This window comes from Dendropsophus ebraccatus, chromosome 9 (assembly GCF_027789765.1).
Source record: "Dendropsophus ebraccatus isolate aDenEbr1 chromosome 9, aDenEbr1.pat, whole genome shotgun sequence".
NCBI lineage: Eukaryota > Metazoa > Chordata > Amphibia > Anura > Hylidae > Dendropsophus > Dendropsophus ebraccatus.
Window position 1 is genome coordinate 108161829 of NC_091462.1, and position 17962 is coordinate 108179790.

General features: G+C 42.4%; 1 protein-coding gene across 1 annotated transcript in view; it reads left to right on the forward strand.

Annotated features, from left to right (window-relative positions):
• RGS11 (regulator of G protein signaling 11) overlaps nt 1-17521 on the forward strand; it is a 94207-nt gene extending 76686 nt beyond the window's left edge. The window contains exons 17-20 of the mRNA XM_069984284.1: nt 2310-2392; nt 5658-5781; nt 12587-12741; nt 16645-17521. Of these exons, the coding sequence (XP_069840385.1) occupies nt 2310-2392; nt 5658-5781; nt 12587-12741; nt 16645-16768 (486 nt within the window). The 3' untranslated portion in view covers nt 16769-17521. The remainder of the gene's footprint in view (nt 1-2309; nt 2393-5657; nt 5782-12586; nt 12742-16644) is intronic.
• Nucleotides 17522-17962: the final 441 nt, after the last annotated feature.

Genomic DNA, 17962 nt, shown 5'->3' on the forward strand with positions numbered 1-17962 from the left:
ACTTAGAGAGTGCTTTTTGTAGATCAGAGTCCCCTGTATAGACCGGCACACAGAAGGATCTTACAGGAACTTATATCCCAATGTCCACCTGTTGGCACCATGTCAGCAGGAAGGTTAGGTTCGGCAGACCCCAGACCTACATATCCAGTAACCAGGATCGGGCCACATGTTGATTTTAGCCGTTCCTCTGGTGATGAGTCCCCTTTAAGTTCTAAGTAATATCAGAGAATAGATGTATCTGGTAATGATCTTTAGGACTTCTGGGATTGATTAGCATGACTGGTTATGAAACAATTCTGTGAGATTTTTATAAGACCCCCCCCCCCATGGTGTTACTATAATTACTGTATACTGGTGGGGGGGCTTTAGTTCTGTAGCGTCTGTCTCCGGATCTCTGGATATATGTGGGGGCCTCTCGCACTGATTCATTTACATTTTTGACACTTTTTTGCAGTATATCAATACATATAGCGCTGCCTATACATTTCACATAGCTGCTGCCTGCCAACAGCAATGCCTCCCAGCTCCCACATACACATTCAGCTCCTTCTGCTTCCCATACAAGCTGTCTGCGCAGTTGTCTTCATTGCCCCACTTTCTGCCTCGTGTACATGTAACGGACTTCCTTTTTCTGTTGTACACTCTTACTAAGAATTCAGCCAACTAGATCTTGCTCTCACTACGCCTTCTTGACTAAAAACCACACCCACACATAGTGGGAGGGAGATAGTATTGACTGAATTCCTAGCTAAAGTGTACAGCAGGAACAGGAAGTTTATTACAGTATGTACCATGGGCCTCCAGCTGTTGCTAAACTACATTTCCCATCATGCCTGGACAGCCAAATCCAAAGCTTTAGCTGTCCAGGCATGATGGGAGTTGTAGTTTCGCAACAGCTGGAGGGCCGCAGTTTGGAGACCCATGGTATGTACACTAGACAGGAAGTGGAGCAATGAAAACAACACAGTAGTTTACATCAAAGTCATAAGAAAACTATGAAAGATCATAAAGATCATAAAGATCAAGAACGGTAGTAAAATAACGTTGTCTCTATATGTTTTTTAAGTAGACAGTTTAAAATTGGTTTCATAATGAAAACCTTGATTTTCTAGGAGGTTATGGGAGAGGCTTAAAGGGGTTCTTCAGATGATTTTTTTTTTTCTTAAAATCAACTGGTATCAGAAAGTTATACAGATTTGTAAATTACTTCTAGTCTTCCAGTACTTATCAGCTGCTGTATGTCCTGCAGGAAGTGGTGTATTCTTTCCAGTTTGACACAGTGCTCTCTGCTACCACCTCCAGAGCAGGAAGGTTTTCTACATTTTCTTGATACGCCCTTCTATTCCTATAGTTACCAGTCCGATAGGCATTAAAGGGGTTGTCAAGCGCTACAAAAACATGGCCACTTTTCCCCCTACTGTTGTCTCCAGTTTAGGTGTGGTTTGCAATTAAGCTCCATTTACTTCAATGGAACTGAGTTTGAAACCCCACCCAATCTGGAGAGAAGAGAGGGGGAAAAGTGGTTTTTGTAGCACTGGATAACCCCTTTAAGTTAAGTTTAAAGGAATAGTTCAGCAAAATCAGCTGATGCCATAAAGTGCCAGAGATTTGTAATTTATTTCTATTAAATCTCAAGTCTTCCAGTACTTATCAGCTGCTGTATGTTCTGCAGGAAGTAGAGTATTCTTTCCAGTCTGGAGAGCAGGAGAGGTTTTCTATGGGGATTTGCTGCCGCTCTGGACAGTTCCTGACATGGACAGAGGTGGCAGCAGAGAGCACTGTGTCAGACTGGAGAGAATACACCACTTCCTGCAGGACATACAGCAGCTGCTAAGTACTGGAGGACTGGAGATTGTTTTTTAATAGAAGTAATTTATAAATCTGTATAACTTTCTGACACCTCTTTAACTTTTTTTCAAAGTAGTAGCCAACATAAAACCTCAGATGTTACAACTATTAAATTGGCTTGGGGTATCCTGACTGAAGGTCTCCTTCAAACACTGCTAAACATGAGCCAGTAGGGGGCACCAGAGAACAAGCTCTCCTATTTGTGGAGGGGACCTTCTTTATATATGTGGTGTCTCATGAGGCAATGGTGCAAATTTTCTATATAACTGATATCTCTGTGGGCTCCTTATGAAGAACAGATGATAACAGCACCAGACAGCTCAGGATGAGCACCATCATAGATAGACAGGAAACCAGGAAGCACTTGCTGCATTCTTCAGTCTGTAGCAATGCTGCTTTATATACCAGACATGGCGGCCACAGATCAGGCCATGTGAGTGACTGCTGTTCCTTCCTTCCAGGACTCGTACCCCCGATACTTGAAATCTGAAATGTACAAGAGTCTTCTTGGCCAAGCGTTCATCCCCCCTGAGACAAAGAAAGGGTTAGTGACATTTCACCATCTTCAGTGCTGGATGTCGGGGACGCTGTCCTGTTCATTAAAGGGGTAACACAGTCTCTGCTGCCACTGCTATGTCACGTGAACAGTCAGGCTCCATAGAGCTCCATTATAAGTCTGACTGATCACATGACACAGAGCCGGGAGTGAACCGCGCTTAGGGGGGGGGGGTCATCTCCGATATGGGTATGGGTCTGAGGACTCAGATCTGGACCGATCAAAACTGTCATAGACTGACATGGAGAGAAAGGAGCTGCTGCACATCTCACCTATGGCTGATACTAATGCCTCTCAGCTACATTTAAGAACCAACGCCAGGATGTCTGTATATAATTTGATCAAACCATATTGCCCCATGTACCACGTGCAGGTCCCCTGGTTCACATGGGTCCCTACACTAACTCACCACCGTGTCAGTAAGCGACTGCTAACCCCGCAAAGCGAGTACAAAAAGGGAAGGGAGGCCATAGTATGGCCCTGCAACCCCAATGTCACAGGACCAATTCCCAAGGGCCCCCGCCAAATCCAGCAGGCACCGCCGGCGGAGAAAGCTGCCACCAAGCAACACAAGTGTGAACATAGTCTTATCACTCACCATTGCTCCTGCAGGTAGAATTGGAAGAATAGGAGGTATAAGTCATGTGTGCACAGGTGCCTCCTGCTGGTTGGGGTCACGTGGGTCTTACGTCATGTGCCCGTAAGAGGTGTTCAGAGTGGGACCGCGGGTATTAGCGGGCACGGTCCGATTGCCATGCCCACTAATACAGTAATCAGATGCAGCTGTCAAACATGACGTTGTCCCGGAGGAGCGATCTCCGTACCTGCTGCCGGCCGGGGACCTCTCCAAGATGGCGCCGTCCCCGGCTCGGCACTCGTTTGTTTTCAGCTGCAGCAGCCGAAAGCAAACGAGTGCCGATCTCATTAATCCTTACTGTATAAGTATACAGCAAAGATCCCAATGAGAGATCAGAGTGTATATAATAGAAGTCCCCCAGAGGGAATAACCCTAACCCGAGGGGGAATAACCCTAACCCCAGGGGGGGATAACCCCAGGGGGGGATAACCCTAACCCCAGGGGGAATAACCCTAACCCGAGGGGGAATAACCCTAACCCCAGGGGGAATAACCCTAACCCCAGGGGGAATAACCCTAACCCCAGAGGGAATAACCCTAACCCCAGGGGGAATAACCCTAACCCCAGGGGGAATAACCCCTACCCCAGAGGGAATAACCCTAACCCCAGGGGGAATAACCCTAACCCCAGGGGGAATAACCCTAACCCCAGGGGGAATAACCCTAACCCCAGGGGGAATAACCCTAACCCCAGGGGGAATAACCCTTACCCCAGGGGGGCTTCTAGTATAAGTGTAAAAAAAGAAAAAAAAAATTGTTATAAGTAAAAAGCCCCCTCCCCTAATAAAAGTCTGAATTCTTTTCCCTTTTCCCATTTTATAAATATAAGTTATTAAATAAATAAATAAATAAACATGTTTGCTATCGCCGCGTGCGTAATCGCCTGAACTATTAATTAATCACATTCCTGATCTCGCACGGTAAACGGCGTAAGCGCAAAAAAATCCCAAAGTGCAAAATTGCGCATTTTTGGTCGCATCAAATCCAGAAAAAATGTAATAAAAAGCGATCAAAAAGTCGTATATGCGCAATCAAGGTACCGATAGAAAGAACACATCATGGCGCAAAAAATGACACCTCACACAGCCCCATAGACTAAAGGATAAAAGCGCTATAAGCCTGGGAATGGAGCGATTTTAAGGGACGTATATTTGTTAACAATGGTTTGAATTTTTTACAGGCCATCAGATACAATATAAGTTATACATGTTATATATCGTTTTAATCGTAATGACTTGAGGAACATATATAACATAACATATATAGTCATTTTTACCCCAGGGCGAATGGCGTAAAAACACAAACCCCCCAAATAAAAGAAATGCATTTTTTTTGTTCAATTTCACCACACTTAGAATTTTTTTCTGGTTTCGCAGTGTACTTTATGCAAAAATTCAGCCTGTCATTGCAAAGTACAATTAGTGACACATAAAATAAGGATAAGGGCTCATGTGGGTTTCTAGGTGGAAAAATGCAAGTGCTATGGCCTTTTAAACACGAGTAGGAAAAACCGAAAACGCAAAAACGAAAAATGGCCCCATCCTTAAAGGGTTAAAAAATTCAAACCATTGTTGACAAATATACGTTCCTTAAAATCGCTCCATTCCCAGGCTTATAGCGCTTTTATCCTTTGGCCTATGGGGCTGTGTGAGGTGTCATTTTTTGCGCCATGATGTGTTCTTTCTATCGGTACCTTAATTGCGCATATACGACTTTTTATTAAATTTTTTCTGGATTTGATGCGACCAAAAATGCGCAATTTTGCACTTTGGAATTTTTTGGTGCTGACGCCGTTTACCTTGCGAGATCAGGAATGTGATTAATTAATAGTTCGGGTGATTACGCACGCGGCGATAGCAAACATGTTTATTTATTTGTTTATTTATTAATTTATATTTATAAAATAGGAAAAGGGGGGTGATTTGGACTTTTATTAGGGGAGGGGATTTTTTATTAACGGTGCCGTTCAGAGCGGGGGTTAAATATAGCCGAGTGGCATTGGTGTTAGCCATAGGTGTGAGGTGCAGCGCTCCTTTCTCTCCATGTCCGTATAAAACTGTCATAGAGACGTGTCAAAAGTTTTTGGAAAATGACAGTGACACTTTAAAGGCGTTGTTCACAAAAAAAAAAACTTCTTTTAAATCAACTGGTGCAGAAAGTGCCAGAGATTTGTAGTTTACTTCTATTAAAAAAATATCCAGTCTTCCAGTACTTATCAGCCGCTGTATGTCCTGCGGGAAGTGGTGTATTCTTTCCAGTCTGACACAGTGCTCTCTGCTGCCTCCTCTGTCCATATCAGGAACTGTCTAAAACAACAGCAAATCCCCATAGAAAACCTCCCTTGCTCTCCAGACTGAAGAGAATACATCACTTCCTGCAGGATATACAGCAGCTGATAAGTACTGGAAGACTTGAGATTTTTTTAATAGAAGTAAATTACAAATCTCTGGCACTTTCTGGTCTACAACTCTCTGATCTACTTTCCTATAAAATACCATATATAATGAATACTGGACGGCCGCTTTAAGGATACATGGCAGTCTCCATTTGATACGACTGTGTTCTGTCCGGAGACCCCAGAGACGTCTCGTCTTACTTCCTTCTGATACTATTGCAGAGTCTTCCCGTTCATGAGGAGACAGCGTCACTCCAGCCCGAGTCCGGCGTTCCTGTTTCCTCCAGATCAAGAGCCAAGATCAGATGGAGAGAGCAAATCCGGTTCTCCGGCCGCCATATCGCAGGTGACAGTGAATGTAGCTAACACTTGTTGTCTTAAAGGACTGGTCCACATTGACACATTGTTCCTTACAAGCACAGGGACTCACTCACTAAAGTAGTTATATAGTAGCGCCTGGTCTCTTTGGCTGGAGGGTGATGTTCAGGGGTCCCTGTCCATATAACATATCGGACCGTGTAAAGGTATCAGACGGCTGTCTTTTTTCCATGTTTCCATGGCAAAAAAAGAAACTTTCCAAGTAGTCGCAAAGTTTTTTTGAAAAAAAAGTTCTTACCGTTTTGTGTATAAGGCTCCTGTGCAAAAAAAAAAAACGTACTTACCTGCCGCATGGCTGCTCCTCCAGCTTTCCCCTCCGTTTTCTGGCTTTGCAAGCACATGAGTGACGTTACCCATGCTTCACAATAATGGAAGATGGGGAGAGAGAAGCCTCTTGTGGCCGGAGAAATAAGGCTGCCTCCAGCTAGAAGAGTGATTGACAGAAAAGGAGGCTCCCGGCCCTGTCACACACAACAAAACATTAAACTGTAAATGCTCTTGATTAGGAGTGTGTACAATTAAAGGGCCAGCGCCAACACCCAGCAGTACATGCCCTAGTGCTGGTTCTGCCCCGGGCTGTACAGTTTCCGGATGTGCCTCTGTAGCTGTCCTAAATTCCAGGTGCCCCCATAAGGTTCTATGGGGCATTCGTTCTGGACAAGTATACTACACGTCTTATAATTTTCATATCACAACCGCAGGTAGAATTTAGCTTGGGGTGGGATGGGTGGACACAGACAGTGTACCCTTAAAGGACAACTCCAACGCTGATAAAAAAAAAAAAAAAAAACTGAACTGAAGCTCCAGTTGGTGTCTTCATTTTTTCTTCACTTCCTGGTTCGGGCTTTCCCATGATGCACTTTGTCTCCTGTGATGTCTAACTGACTCTGTAAAACTGTTACATGGCTTACAGCTTGCTCAGCCAATCAGAGCTGAGCAACCTGAGTCAGCTGACAAAGGGAGGCTGGCCTAACAGGACTTAGACCCGCCTCCCTCTTGATGATGTTATTGTCACAAAATGGCTGCCACAGAGAAGCCCTGGGGTCAACAGTCATTAGGTAAGAATGAGTTTACTTCACTTCCTGTGTAGGGGGGAAAAGATAAGGAAGGGGGGCAGATAGGTGATTGACACATATTACAGAGTTATATAACTTTGTAATGTGTTTCAATTACTGGGAAAAAGCTTTTCAACTGAGGTGTCCTTTAACTCGTCCCTGCCTACTTGTCTCGATCAGTCCAAATTGACTGCGGACAATCACAGAGACGGTCCTGCGACAATGTGAAACACGCAACAGAGACAAAGCGAAAAAAAAAACACAAGGAAGTCAGGGAACCAGAAATAGCAGAAAGAAGAACACATGACATGCTAACACCATTTACAAAGAAAGACTAATAGCTGGCAAAAGGTTAACAGACTGGGGAAGTATACATAGGAGGACAGGGGCACAGTCCAGCACGTGATTGGAACAGAGGTCCAGAACCAAGCAAGAGTAAGTGGGAAGAGAAGATGTCAATCACCTAGACAAAACATAGGTTAACTGCGAAGTGGCCAGAAGGAGCTCAGCAGGGAACAGACGGGTGTGGCAGATAAATCAATCAGCTGAGCAGACGGAGTAGGACAGAGTTCAGATGGAGCCCAGACAAATGCAAAAACATATAATTCAAACGCAAAACATGAACCAAGCTGAGATCCGAACAGGCACAGTCATGACACTCCGGGCCTATTTTCTGGCATGGACACCCTTATCGAAAAATTCTGAAAGATGTCCATGCCCCATAGAACCCTATGGATCAGGAAACCTATCAGGAAGTGTGAAGGGGGCCTAATATAATTTTATCACTAATAGTCCTGGCTTCATTGTGCTTTTGATTGATTTATGCCCGAGAGGAAGTGGTAAATGAAACAACTGCACAATGTGTATTGTCTCCAGTTCCTCCCTCTCTACCGAGACTACACTTCATTCTCTGCTGTCTCAGGAGGCTTGGAAGGACTTTGTCTCTGAGCTCTAGTCCCACTCCCTGAGTGATGTCACCTACTCTGCTCTGCCCCTTAAAATGACATCATCATCCCCATAGGAAGAGTCGCACAGACACACAGAACTAATCTTGGCGGTTTCAGAACTAGGGCAGGCAGGTTAGCACTCCTGTATACGTCTGCAGCCTTTTCCTTTTTTTTCTAGTACCCCTTTAAAAATTAACCCTGTGTATTCCGACCCTGCAGACATATTCTAGTCACAAGCATAAAACAATAGAACTGATTACTTTTAATATTAAATCTAGCACTCGAGTAACTAACTGCTGAGTTTAGGTTTTTGGGGTTTTTATTGCTTGATTTTCTTCAATTTTCCACATTTTGTGAACAATTACAGCAAACTATAGAACGGGAAGTACGACTCAGCGGGGAAGCAGGAATTTGCTAATAAATGTCTATATATAGGGCCGTCCAGATGTATACGTGCTCCCGGAGTAACCCAAGTGTTTATATTACAGTATTATATTACAGTATCCATTCCGTCATGTAGAACTGAGAGCGAGAAACGTCCCAGCTGTGTCATTTCAGACAGTCATACAAAGTATTTATTATATACAGTGGCAGTATTGTAGTAGTTATATTCCTGTATATAGCAGTATTATAGTAGTTATATTCCTGTATATAGCAGTATTATAGTAGTTATATTCTTGTATATAGAAGCAGTATTGTAGTAGTTATATTCCTGTATATAGGAGGCAGTATTATAGTAGTTATATTCCTGTATATAGCAGTATTATAGTAGTTATATTCCTGTATATAGGAGCAGTATTATAGTAGTTATATTCTTGTATATAGGAGCAGTATTATAGTAGTTATATTCCTGTATATAGGAGCAGTATTATAGTAGTTATATTCCTGTATATAGGAGCAGTATTATAGTAGTTATATTCTTGTATATAGGAGCAGTATTATAGTAGTTATATTCCAGTATATAGGAGCAGTATTATAGTAGTTATATTCCTGTATATAGGAGCAGTGTTATAGTAGTTATATTCTTGTATATAGGGGCAGTATTATAGTAGTTATATTCTTGTATATAGGGGCAGTATTATAGTAGTTATATTCTTGTATATAGGGGCAGTATTATAGTAGTTATATTCTTGTATATAGGAGCAGTATTATAGTAGTTATATTCTTGTATATAGGGGCAGTATTATAGTAGTTATATTCTTGTATATAGGAGCAGTATTATAGTAGTTATATTCTTGTATATAGGAGCAGTATTATAGTAGTTATATTCTTGTATATAGGAGCAGTATTATAGTAGTTATATTCTTGTATATAGGAGCAGTATTATAGTAGTTATATTGTTGTATATAGGGGCAGTATTATAGTAGTTATATTCCTGTATATAGGGAGCAGTATTATAGTAGTTATATTCCTGTATATAGGGGCGGTATTATAGTAGTTATATTCTTGTATATAGGAGCAGTATTATAGTAGTTATATTCTTGTATATAGGAGCAGTATTATAGTAGTTATATTCTTGTATATAGGAGCAGTATTATAGTAGTTATATTGTTGTATATAGGGGCAGTATTATAGTAGTTATATTCCTGTATATAGGGAGCAGTATTATAGTAGTTATATTCCTGTATATAGGGGCGGTATTATAGTAGTTATATTCTTGTATATAGGAGCAGTATTATAGTAGTTATATTCTTGTATATAGGAGCAGTATTATAGTAGTTATATTCTTGTATATAGGAGCAGTATTATAATAGTTATATTTTTGTATATCTTACATCTCCTATACAGACAAGCATTATGTAGGACGACACTTTTAGCTGTGATCTCATATACACACATATGGTACATGGCAGAGTCCCGTCCCGTCCCCCACAATGTAATAGACTATAAACCTCTGCTGCCACCTACAGGAGGAAAACATTTTTCTCCTGGTCTGCAGCGTTGTTGTACAGTGAAGGATTTCATGATTTACTTGTTTAGATATTTATAAGATGAGATTATTTCTTGTTGGATCATTGACAGGAAACTGCGCTCCTCATCATTTTTTTTTAGCTTCCCCGAATGAGACTATTCCCAGGCCTCTCCCAGTGTAAGATATCATTCTGTGTCTGGTTTATTCCCCAGAGAGCAATGTTTTTGGCAGTAAAGCGAAATTAGCTGTTCCCAACAAAGACTCTACGTTCCCATATTCACACACTATGCATTAAATGAGCAGAAGGAACCGCAGGCTTACGGTGATATGGGGGGGTTAAGTAAATGTAAACATGGGATCACTATTGTAGATAGATTTTTCCGACAACCCCAATAACCTGATTACAACAAGTCCTTCTACTTGGACCAACAGTGATCAGCTTTAGGCCGGGTTCACACTATGTAAAAAACATTCTATTTGTGCAATCAACGGCCGTTATTTGTACAAATACGGCTGTTATGAAGTATGGCCGTGTTTTTTACGTAGTGTGAACATAGCCTTACTCTGCAAACCTGGCAGCAGGTGCTCATTTTCTGTACAGCACCCCAACAGGAGGGATTAAGTATTACACAGTGTCCGATTATAGTAATGGGTTGCCTGTGTAATGCAGGGCAGGAGAGGTCCTCCAGAGGGGGAGACTCACTTTATGATGAAGAGATAACATGATATAAGAAAAACAGATGTTTAAAGCTGATAAGTTCCTTTAAATCCATCTCAGAGACTGATCGCTCCCTGGATGGATAAGATTTCAACTTCCTGTACAAGTTTACGGAGGAAGAAAAAAAGGGGTAGCTGGTGAGAGACAGAGGAAGACAAGATGCTAAATGGTCTGGTGAATGTTATATTACATTCTTGTGTTGAATTTGCAGCTCATCCTGCTCAGTATTGCTGTATAATGTCCTCCATTCCGCTATTGCATTTAGGGTGAACTAGAGAGATGTGTGGAAGCACATCGCCTCCTCTGTGTGTATGCTGTGTATAGTAAACATCAGCAGCTAGCCTCCTCTTCTGAGGGTTGTACTATAGAGATATAGGGGGCAGGATCTCCTCCTGTGTCTTATACTGTGTATAGGAAACATCATATTAGCTAGCTGTGTCCTCTGAGGGTGTGCTATAGAGAGATATAGCATAGCAGGATCTCCTCTTCTGATGGTGTACTATAGAGATATAGGGGAGCAGGGTCTCCTCTTCTGTGTGCGCTATAGAGATATAGGGGGTGGGATCTCCTCTTCTGTGTGTGCTATAGAGAGATAGGGGAGCAGGATCTCCTCTTCTGTGTGTGCTATAGAGAGATAGGGGAGCAGCACCTCCTCTTCTGTGTGTGCTATAGAGATATAGGGGAGCAGGATCTCCTCTTCTGTGTGTGCTATAGAGATATAGGGGAGCAGGATCTCCTCTTCTGTGTGTGCTATAGAGATATAGGGGAGCAGGATCTCCTCTTCTGTGTGTGCTATAGAGATATAGGGGAGCAGGATCTCCTCTTCTGTGTGTGCTATAGAGATATAGGGGAGCAGGATATCCTCTTCTGTGTGTGCTATAGAGATATAAAGGGCAGGATCTCCTCTTCTGTGTGTGCTATAGAGATGTAGGGGAGCAGGATCTCCTCTTCTGTGTGTGCTATAGAGATATAGGGGAGCAGAATATCCTCTTCTGTGTGTTCTATAGAGATATAAAGGGCAGAATCTCCTCTTCTGTGTGTGCTATCGAGATATAGTGGAGCAGGATATCCTCTTCTGTGTGTGCTATAGAGATATAGGGGAGCGGGATCTCCTCTTCTGTGTGTGCTATAGAGATATAGGGGAGCGGGATCTCCTCTTCTGTGTGTGCTATAGAGATATAAAGGGCAGGATCTCCTCTTCTGTGTGTGCTATAGAGATATAGGGGAGCAGGATCTCCTCTTCTGTGTGTGTTATCGAGATATAGGGGAGCAGGATATCCTCTTCTGTGTGTGCTATAGAGATATAGGGGAGCGGGATCTCCTCTTCTGTGTGTGCTATAGAGATATAGGGGAGCAGGATCTCCTCTTCTGTGTGTACTATAGAGATATAGGGGGTAGGATCTCCTCTTCTGTGTGTACTATAGAGATATAGGGGAGCTGGATCTCCTCCTCTGTATGTGCTATAGAGATATAGGGGAGCAGGATATCCTCTTCTGTGTGTGCTATAGAGATATAGGGGAGCAGGATATCCTCTTCTGTGTGTGCTATAGAGATATAAAGGGCAGGATCTCCTCTTCTGTATGTGCTATAGAGATATAGAGGAACAGGATCTCCTTTTCTGATTATGTACTATAGAGATATAGGGGGGACAGGATGTCCCCTTCTGTGTGTGCTATGGAGATATAAGGGAGGAGGATCCCATCTTTTCTATGCGTGCTGTGTATGGAGACATCATAGTAGCTAGTACATACCCACTAACCGAGGGACAACTGAACATCAGAGATGGACCCTAAAGTGAGGAAAACTGGTGAACATTCCATGTAAAAGTGATAGAATGGCCATAAGCAGTGCATATATATATATATATATATATATATATATATATATATATATACACACACACACAAAGCAGGTCGTCCTGAAAAGTGACCTGAAACCACATGGACTTTAAGTTTTCCCCCTTGTTTGCTATGAGCTGGTTACAATACCCAAGGCCGAACCAGGCCGGAGGCACAGTTCTGGAGTTGACATCCCCTCTTGGCCTTTTGGGCTTTATTGTTGTTTCTTGTCCAGTATATATATAATGTGCGGCACCTTGTTCCATTTCCTCCTTCTCATTGTCATTTGTCTCCTTTGTACAGCTGTCCCCGCTAAGCAGTCCCTTGGCTAAATCACCCGGAAACCTCTTGCCTGCTTGTCCTGAAGAGATTCAGCCCTGTTCCTTGCACGGTGCCTCCTTCTCTCGCCTGGAAGCCTCTCCCACCTTCCCATGTCCCAGCGCCAATAGCTCTGAGAGGTTTAGTCTCATGTGACTTTCTTTTTCTTAATGGACTTTGCTGTAATAAGGCGCCATCATTTTCTTTGATTGTGATCACTTAAAGGGATGATATTGGCACGTTGGAGGCGGCCATTTTGTGTAAAGATGACTGTAGCCGATTAGTTCCTCTACATTAATACAGATGTTGCGTCTTATTATGGCATTGTCTTATTCAGTGCCTAATACCCTAAAGCATGTTTGCTATTGATGAAGTCCAGATATACATGAATCCTTCCCTAGATCCATTGTTTGTGGTACCACAAAAAGGGGAGTAAAAAATGTAAGAAAAATGTGAATTAAAGTGTACCTGTCAGTTAAAATTTTTGAGTTGTATGGCAAAAGTTTTGATTGGTTTTGTTCTGGGTGTTGAGATCACATCTAGTATTGAGTGGAGAGGCTGAACTTTTTGGGTTCCATGTTTTCCAGGACTCCCTAGGGCGGCATCCAACCTCTGGAGTCGCGAGGAGTTGAGTTCCAAGTGTTCAGGTTTGGAGAAGGTTTCTGAATCCGAACAGTTCGGCCTCTCCGCTCAACACTAAACATTACCAATCCCTAGAATGAGAGAAGCACGTGCCTGAGCACTTCTTTCCCTGCAGCCAGTGCGACCCAGACAGTGACATAGAGTCACAGTCTGTTGTCATCACATGGCACAGAACTGGGAGAGATCGCACCTAGTGATCGTCGGGGTCTAAACACCCAGAGCCCAACCAGTCAAAATTCAGTATGTTTTTTAAGACCATGCAAACACATCAAGAACATACAAACTCCATTTTGGTGTTGAACCCAGGGCCCCCTTACTCACGGTGTAGCCACGCTGCCTTAGCTAATGCTGGTTACACTCACACCAGTCTTATGGAAAACTACCACAGCCGGTTTTGTTCCAAAGCCAAAAGAGTATTCAGATGGGATGGAAAATATAAGAGAGGACTTGTACTTCTCTTTCCTGTTGCATCCACTTCTGGTTTTCCAAAAAACACTGCTGTGTATGAAACCAACATAAAATATTAAAATACAGGGATAATACATCAACTGGCCCCTCTGCCCTAGGTGAAAATCTAGTTAAAACTGATCTCGAGCTATGCTAATGGCTTTCTAATAAAATGGCTTTAGCCTGGCATTGACCTGACATATATCCAAATTTGGATAGAATTCATTTCTATATAGAACCAAATTTATTTTATATAGTTCCCGGTAGCCCCCTACCTCCTATCCAGCGCCTCTATCAAGTCCCACCGTTTTCTTTTTAATATGACCTGATCAAAATATGTAAGTGAGCTCCTTAGGTGCACTGAGGTGTTCCTCGCCCTCCCAGTGCACCGTTCTGCCTGACTGATGCATATTCCAGTATGATGGAAGACCGCCCCGCTTATTTATCAGTAAGCGTGAGCATCGGAGGCGGCCCGGCGGCAGAACGGAGCACTGGGGTGCCAAGGAACGCCCCCAGTGCACCAAAGGAGCTCATTTACATTTTTTTACCAGATCAAATTTCTCAAAACGTTGGGACAAGAGCAGCACTGGATAGAGGTGGTAGCGGCTACCGGGAATTATCAGTAGGATCGTATTCAGAAACCTGCTGATGCAAACATACCATCACAGATACTTAAACATTTTTTTGCAGTACCTGTTCGGCACCAGTGCAGGAATCCCAGTGGCGTGGCCCTTTTCACAACGCTGCCAGGTTCCCATGTTTAACGCCGTTTGCTGCTTGAGCATAGGCATGCGCAGTGCCCCCAGGTGTGATGATTAGAGATAAACGAACATCGGGAAATCTTAGGTTCGATCGAACTTGACCTTCTCGAACCTTCAGCATTTGATTCCCGCTGCCTTCCTGGTCCGTGGGGAAGGTGGAGACTGCCCAAGTACCGCCTGGAAAACAGGGACACAGCCTATTACCTAGGCTGTATCCCTGTTTTCCAGACAGTACTCGAGCAGTCTCCACCTTCCCCACGGAACGGGAAGGCAGCGGGAATCAAATGCTGAAGGTTCGAGAAGGTCGAGTTCGATCGACCCTAAGATTTCCCGATGTTCGATCATCTCTAGTGACGATAACCCTCCTCCTCGGTGACGAATCAAATAGGGATGCATCACAGAGGGGAGGGGCTATAGTCACATGCGGGGGGGCTTTCCCCCATTGCTCCAAACTGGGCCGGTACCCAAGCAGAAAATGGTGCCGAGGGCAGGAGCCCAGCAGTGTTTTGAAAAGAGGACCATGCCACTACCTGTGATGGTAGATTCACTTTAAATAAGTTTCCGTTGGCTGTGTACTATTTGTTGCATTTATTATTTTTTTTCTTTTTTTTATATTGTTTATTCTTTTTTTTTCTTCTGTTTTTGCTATGAAAAATTTACGAGCTGTATCTCTGCAGCGGATTTGTTCACAAAGTTAGGCATTGTGTGCTGACCTATTTTCCCAGGGTTTTCTTTCTTTCCCTATGAATCCTCCTTTCATAGCACAGAAGCCTCCATAACCCATTTCAGAGTCATACTTTCCTCAAGTCAAGTGAAAAGACGTCTTATCCCGCCTTTGTTATCATCGCAGGCCTTTTAATATTTCTCCACGTTAATCTTCCATCCACCGCTCCAGGGGCCCCCACTGTGTTGTGCTGTGTTTCCGTCTCTTTATAATAAAATGCTTTCCGCTAGCTGAACATTTCAAATAAAAAATAAAAAATCTAAAAAAAAAATAAAAATTAAGCTTCAGGCCAGCTTTAGATTATTTAAAAACCATCTGTGATCCTTCTTAAAAATTACATAAGGTCTATTATCCGTGAGATTCCACATGGAAAGAGACCTCGCTCTGAATCTACATTATCTATAGAGACACATAGGACGCAGGTCAAAACAAATTGCAGGAACGCTAAAGCGTTGAATCCGACAGATTGGGTTCAAACTGGAAGGTTGGGTGGAAAGTGAAGAGAAGAGTTTAGAAAAAAAGTAAGCAAAGTTTAAAGTGTTGGTGTCATTTGGAGTTACTGCCGATAGATTCCCGATCCCGGTGCTGGTTTTCTTATCTTCCTCCACGGTGCCGTTTTTCAGTATTTTAAAAGAGAAAATATGCAAATTAGTCTATTTAGTGCACTGGGGGCGTGCCTCAGCCCTTCAGTACACCGCCCACCGGCTCGTATGCCGCCTCCTACTTATGCTTATTAATATGTCTATGTTTCCCTGTATCAAAAATGTATAAAATAATAAATGGGGGACATCTATAACGAGTTTAAAGAGGAAGCCACGCCTCCTCTCTGCCTAGACACACCCCCTGCCTGCCCATCAGGAGAGCGGGGGTTATGGCAGACGTACTCCAGGGAGAATCTGCGCCTTCTTCCTGGTGTATGCCAGGTAACACAAGTTTAATGAATCTTCCCCAATATGTTTATTTCAAGTTCAAATATTTAGTGAAAAGGAAAAAAAATAAAATAATAATACTAAAAGAAAAAGAGACATAAAATACATAAGTTAACATATAGCTAAAATAAAACTAAAAAAAAAGTTTAGCTGAAGCTGAAAAAGTTTGATAAAAAGTAAAAAATAAATAAAAATAATTAAGTAAAAAAAAAAAAAGTTAAACTATAATAATTTATAATATACCCATAGCTTAAAAATACCATACAAATATTAAAACTCAGGTGTGTTCTATTTAAAAAAAAAAAAGTTTTGGAATAATTTTTATTCCATGATAAAAAACCAAATCAATTAATTAATAAATAAATAAAAATGTGATCAAATGTAACCCCAACCACACACACACACTAAGAACTGAAATAGAATGCAAATGTAGATGTATGAAATAAAACACAATTTAAGTGCAAAATAGTAATAAAAATTGAATAAAAAAATTAAAAATATACATTTTTAATGACTTTTCTTCTTTTTTTTTCAAAACAGGAATGAGATTCCCCTGGAATGCCAAATATACATTGTAGATAAAGTCTTTACTGCCCAACCAGAGTCCCGGAAGTCACAGACAGATGTGGACACAGAGAGTCTAGAATCTTCCACCGCGTTTTGACAGGAGATCCCGCTGCCGCCGTGGCGTTCTTTAATATCTCCGGTCTTGAAGATCAGGTGCCTTTTATACAATGGAGTCGGTGCGGCCTGTACATAGTCGGTCACCCTGCACATGGTGGATGTCGGTGTATTATAGCATTATTATTACATGTGGGAATGCTGCATACTATCTGACTCATACTGAACCCAAATTTGAATGAAGTCGAATGTAATGGCTCTTGGATATGGGTCGGGGGGTAGGTGACCACTAAGGCATGGGGAGTCTTGAGGGACCTGCAATGCTCCTTGGGAAAATATGCAAAGTAGTTCTCCAACAACAGGAAAAGCTTGCTCTCTACTGCCACCTATTGGAGGGAATCACCCTGTAAGTCAATGGCTGAAACGTGATAGAATTATCAGCCATTTATTGGACAAATAAGTGGTGTGGGCCCTTTAAGAAGCACAATGTACAGCTGATTGTGGGTTTATTTTAATTATACCCCCAACATTGAGACAAGGAGTGTACTGCTCTAATGGGGTCAGTGACCTGTCCCCGTATGTGATAGTGGTGTGTGACAGGGGAAGAAGGGAAGCTGACAGCAGGGCAGAGTATTTAAGGCAATGAGGACTGAATTACATGAGGAGGGAGAATAGAGGGATCGAGTATTTCAGGTCTGTACTAATCATGTGACCTGTGTTAGTTTATGATTCCACAACTTGCCTTACTCCTTGTGACTAAGAGTTAAAGGGAATATTCAGGATCAGGAAAATACAGCTGCTGTCTTCCAGAAACAGCACCACCCCTGCCCTTAGGTTGTGAGTGGTATTACATCTTTTCTCTATTCATTTGAATGAAAATGAGCTGTAGTACCACACAGAACCTGAGGACAAGAGTGGCGCTGTTCCTGGAATAAAGTGCTATGTTTTTCTAAATGTGTATAACCCCTTTAAGAGTTTCTGGTGAAGACTGTGCCAGTTCTGTGACTAGAGACTGATGGCGGAGCAGGGTCTTCACACACAGATCCGGTCGCATTGATGTACGGCAATTGTGATATGTCAATCTCTTGTCTTCCATGTTATTTTTTTTTTTAGGCAAATAGGGGGCGCTGTTTTATGGTCTAGCTCCTGGGCACTATAGAGCTGACCTCTCCACTCCTGTTCTTGTATAGATAAATTGCACATGTCGACTTTGCACAATCACTGCTGTAATCTCCCG